The sequence below is a fragment of the Neomonachus schauinslandi genome, chromosome 12 (genome assembly GCF_002201575.2).
Source record: "Neomonachus schauinslandi chromosome 12, ASM220157v2, whole genome shotgun sequence".
In the NCBI taxonomy this organism is placed as follows: domain Eukaryota; kingdom Metazoa; phylum Chordata; class Mammalia; order Carnivora; family Phocidae; genus Neomonachus; species Neomonachus schauinslandi.
Genome location: NC_058414.1, coordinates 50,897,089 through 50,899,046, shown reverse-complemented (window position 1 = coordinate 50,899,046; position 1,958 = coordinate 50,897,089). Strand labels below are relative to the sequence as shown.

The window sequence follows — 1,958 nt, the reverse complement described above, 5'->3', positions numbered from 1 at the left end:
GGGGGCGTCGGAGGCGGCGACGAGCCGGGCAGCCCGGCCCAGGGCAAGCGCGGCAAGAAGTCTGCGGGCGGCGGCGGCGGAGGCGCCGGCGGCGGCGGCGGCGGCGGCGGCAGCAGCAGCGGCGGCGGGAGCCCGCAGTCGTACGAGGAGCTGCAGACGCAGCGGGTCATGGCCAACGTGCGGGAACGCCAGCGCACGCAGTCGCTGAACGAGGCGTTCGCCGCGCTGCGGAAAATCATCCCCACGCTGCCCTCGGATAAGCTGAGCAAGATCCAGACCCTCAAGTTGGCGGCCAGGTACATCGACTTCCTCTACCAGGTTCTCCAGAGCGACGAGCTGGACTCCAAGATGGCAAGCTGCAGCTATGTGGCCCACGAGCGACTGAGCTACGCCTTCTCGGTCTGGAGGATGGAGGGGGCCTGGTCCATGTCCGCGTCCCACTAGCAGGCGGAGCTCCCCACCCCCTCGGCAGGGCCAGAGACCTAGGTAAGGACCGGCGCCTCTGCGCCCCTTCGCCCTTCCGCCGCTCAGGTGGCAGATGGACTGACGGCCGGGCCGCGGCTCCCCGTCCACCTTGCCTTCCTCACCCCCCTCTCAGCCTTCCCACCCAGCCTGGCACCGCCACCTCAAACCCCACCTCCCCTCCCCCCCCCCCCCCCCCCCCTGAAAGGCAGGTCGGTCCCCGCTAGGGAGAGGGGCATGCGCCCCGATGAGGAGTGTGCGTGTGCGTGAGTGTGCGTGACGGACAGGAGGGAAGACTGAGAGAGATTCGAGGGTCACGGGTATAAGGACGGTTTTCTTGCCAGGGCCTCCCTTTCCTTGGGCTTTAAGTTTTCGTTCTCCTTAAAACAAATGCTTCCAAATTCCACCTCCTCCTTCTTTCCGCCCACCCACTTCCTCTTGCCCTGGGGCTGAAATCCTTCCAGGTTGTTCAGCGTAATTTCTCAGTAGTGGTGATAAGAACAGTGCTCACTAGTCTTAGCAAACAGCCACGGAGACCTAAACAATAACCAACTTTCCCCCCTCTGGGTTTTTGCAGATGTCATTGTTTCCAGAGAAGGAGAAAATGGACAGTCTAGAGACTCTGGAGCTGGATAACTAAAAATAAATATATATGCCAAAGATTTTCTTGGAAATTAGAAGAGCAGAACCCAAATTCAAAGAAACAGGGCGTGGGGCGCACTTTTAAAAGAGAAAGCGAGACAGGCCCGTGGACAGTGATTCCCAGACGGGCAGCGGCACCATCCTCACACCTCTACATTCTGATAGAAGTCTGAACAGTTGTTTGTGTTCCTTTTTTTTTTTTTTTTTTTGACGAAGAATGTTTTTATTTTTATTTTTTCATGCATGCATTCTCAAGAGGTCGTGCCAATCAGCCACTGAAAGGAAAGGCATCATTATGGACTTTTCTCCATTTTAAAATGGTAACAACCAGAGGAATTTTAAGAACGTCTTTAGAAATAAAAATACGGGAATTAAACTGACTTGCAAAATCACAGTCAGTTAATTCCTTTTTACATTCTTCCTCTGAGAGAAAAAAAAACTTAAAATACAAAAAACAACATTCTATTTATTTATTGTTGACCCATGGTAAAATGCAAATAGATCCGGTGTCTAAATGCATTCATATTTTTATGATTGTTTTGTAAATATCTTTGTATATTATTTTTCTGCAATAAATAAATATGATTGAAAATTTTAAGAACCTTAGAGTTTGGTCTATATTTTTAAAGCTCAGGATTAAGTTGGAGGTAAATATCTACTTGTTTAACTCTGGAGGCACCCAGGAGGGAGGGGACACTAATATAAACAAAGCAGTGAAGAACGCAAATAAACTAGCTACTGACAGGCACAGGCATGTTATTTAGAAAGACAGCTTTATTATTATTCCAGTTTGGTGTTCAGTGGGCTTTGTAGCATCTATCCTTCATCTCTTATTAGGTCCCCAAACAGCAAAA

General features: G+C 50.7%; 1 protein-coding gene across 1 annotated transcript in view; it reads left to right on the top strand.

Moving 5' to 3' along the window:
• TWIST1 (twist family bHLH transcription factor 1) overlaps nucleotides 1-1,099 on the top strand; it is a 6,253-nt gene extending 5,154 nt beyond the window's left edge. The window contains exons 2-3 of the mRNA XM_044920234.1: nucleotides 2-486; nucleotides 1,040-1,099. Of these exons, the coding sequence (XP_044776169.1) occupies nucleotides 2-444 (443 nt within the window). The 3' untranslated portion in view covers nucleotides 445-486; nucleotides 1,040-1,099. The remainder of the gene's footprint in view (nucleotide 1; nucleotides 487-1,039) is intronic.
• The last annotated feature ends 859 nt before the right edge of the window (nucleotides 1,100-1,958 follow it).